Below are 1,575 nucleotides of genomic sequence, written 5' to 3' on the forward strand. Positions count from 1 at the left end.
AGCCATGGTTCCTGGAGGCCTGGGGTGGCCAAGCATGAAGCAGTCATGGTTCTCCTGGAGGCCTGGGGTGGTTGAGCCTGGACTGGCCGTGGTCCCCCGGAGGCCTGGGGTGGCCAAACATGAAGCAGCCGTGGTTCTCCTGGAGACCCAGGGTAGTCAAGCGTGGACCAGCCATGGTTCCTGGAGGCCTGGGATGGCCAAGCATGAAGCAGTCATGGTTCTCCTGGAGGCCTGAGGTGGTCGAGCCTGGACTGGCCGTCGTCCCCTGGAGGCCTGGGGTGGCGAAGCATGAACCAGCCATGGTTCTCCTGGAGGCCCGGGGTGGTCGAGCGTGGACCGGCCGTGGTCTCCTGGAGGCCTGGGGTGGCCAAGCATGAGCCAGCCATGGTTATCCTGGAGGCCCGGGGTGGTCGAGCGTGGACTGGCCATGGTTCCTGGAGCCTGTCTGGCATCAGAGTGGTGCTGAGGAGTGTACGGACTACGAGTTGGCCTGATGAGCAGGGAGACGTTCTTTTCCTCAAGGTAACGTGTGTAGGAAAGTTTTACAGGTGTGTGAGCTCCTGGAGGGCAGGACTAGTCCCTAAAAGTCCTCAGTTTCTGCTCTGTGCAAGGGATGTTGGAGCGCTAGCACATGTCACTCACGCTGGGAGTCAGTGAGGAAGCCTTGACTTCCTGGCATTCTAGAAGAATCCTTTCAGGCCCAGGTGTTTCCCTGATAGAGCTCCTTTTTTCGCCGGTAGAAGACTGCCTGTGCACTGTGGCCGTTCTCCAGCCTCGTCCTGGGGGAGCAGAGTCTGGCCTTGTCCCTGGACTGGTCCACTGGGAAGACTGGAAGGTAAGGAGTGTCAGGGGAGGGGCAAGTCTTCCTCTGAGGACCCGTTTGAGTTTTCATGCCAGAGGAAGTTAAAGTCGTCCTACGTTAATCTTGCTGTCGGTGTTGATCTAAAAAGAAAAAATTCTACTTTTCTAGCTTAATGGTGATGATGTTTTCATTAAGAGAAACTGGTATTGAGTTCTTTTGACAAGGCACATGGCCATTTTGAAGTTTGCCAAATACCCAAGTAAGCCTCTTAAGGGGTGGTGTGTTCATGGACATGGTTCGTGGGGAACCTCTGCTGTGACATGTCGTGGGGGTGCAGAGTGTTTCGGGTGGGGACCCAGAAGAGGGTGAGGGTTTGGGTCATGGGTTTTCCCATTGGCTCTCTGTGTCTAGGGCCAGTGGCCAGCCCTTGAAAATTATCAGCAGTGATTCCAAGGGGCAGCTCCACCTGCTGACGGTGAACGAGGCTGGGCCTGGTCTGCAGGCAGTGGACTCATGGCAGGCCCACCACTTCGAGGCCTGGATCGCTGCTTTCAACTACTGGCAGACGGAGACCGTGTACTCAGGTGGGCACCGCCCCGCTGCTGATAGTCGTGGGGGCCCTGCTTGGGAGGGAGGCAGCAAACGGGGCACAGTGCCAAGGGGTGTGGTCTTGTTGAGGTGGTTTTTTCTGGGGCAAAGGCTATGATGCCAGCTTAATTCTTTGATGAGTTTTCAGTAGAGCAGGTTGCCTTTTTTTTTTTTTCCTCGTTTGT

The 1,575-nt window shown here is 56.3% G+C and overlaps 1 protein-coding gene across 1 annotated transcript in view; it reads left to right on the top strand.

Moving 5' to 3' along the window:
• The window catches only part of DPH7 (diphthamide biosynthesis 7), a 7,079-nt gene that overhangs the window by 3,199 nt on the left and 2,305 nt on the right, over nt 1–1,575 (top strand). Inside the window, exons 4-5 of the mRNA XM_012559803.2 lie at nt 741–835; nt 1,214–1,386. Of these exons, the coding sequence (XP_012415257.2) occupies nt 741–835; nt 1,214–1,386 (268 nt within the window). The remainder of the gene's footprint in view (nt 1–740; nt 836–1,213; nt 1,387–1,575) is intronic.

This window comes from Trichechus manatus, unplaced genomic scaffold (genome assembly GCF_000243295.1).
Source record: "Trichechus manatus latirostris isolate Lorelei unplaced genomic scaffold, TriManLat1.0 scaffold00317, whole genome shotgun sequence".
Lineage (NCBI taxonomy): Eukaryota > Metazoa > Chordata > Mammalia > Sirenia > Trichechidae > Trichechus > Trichechus manatus.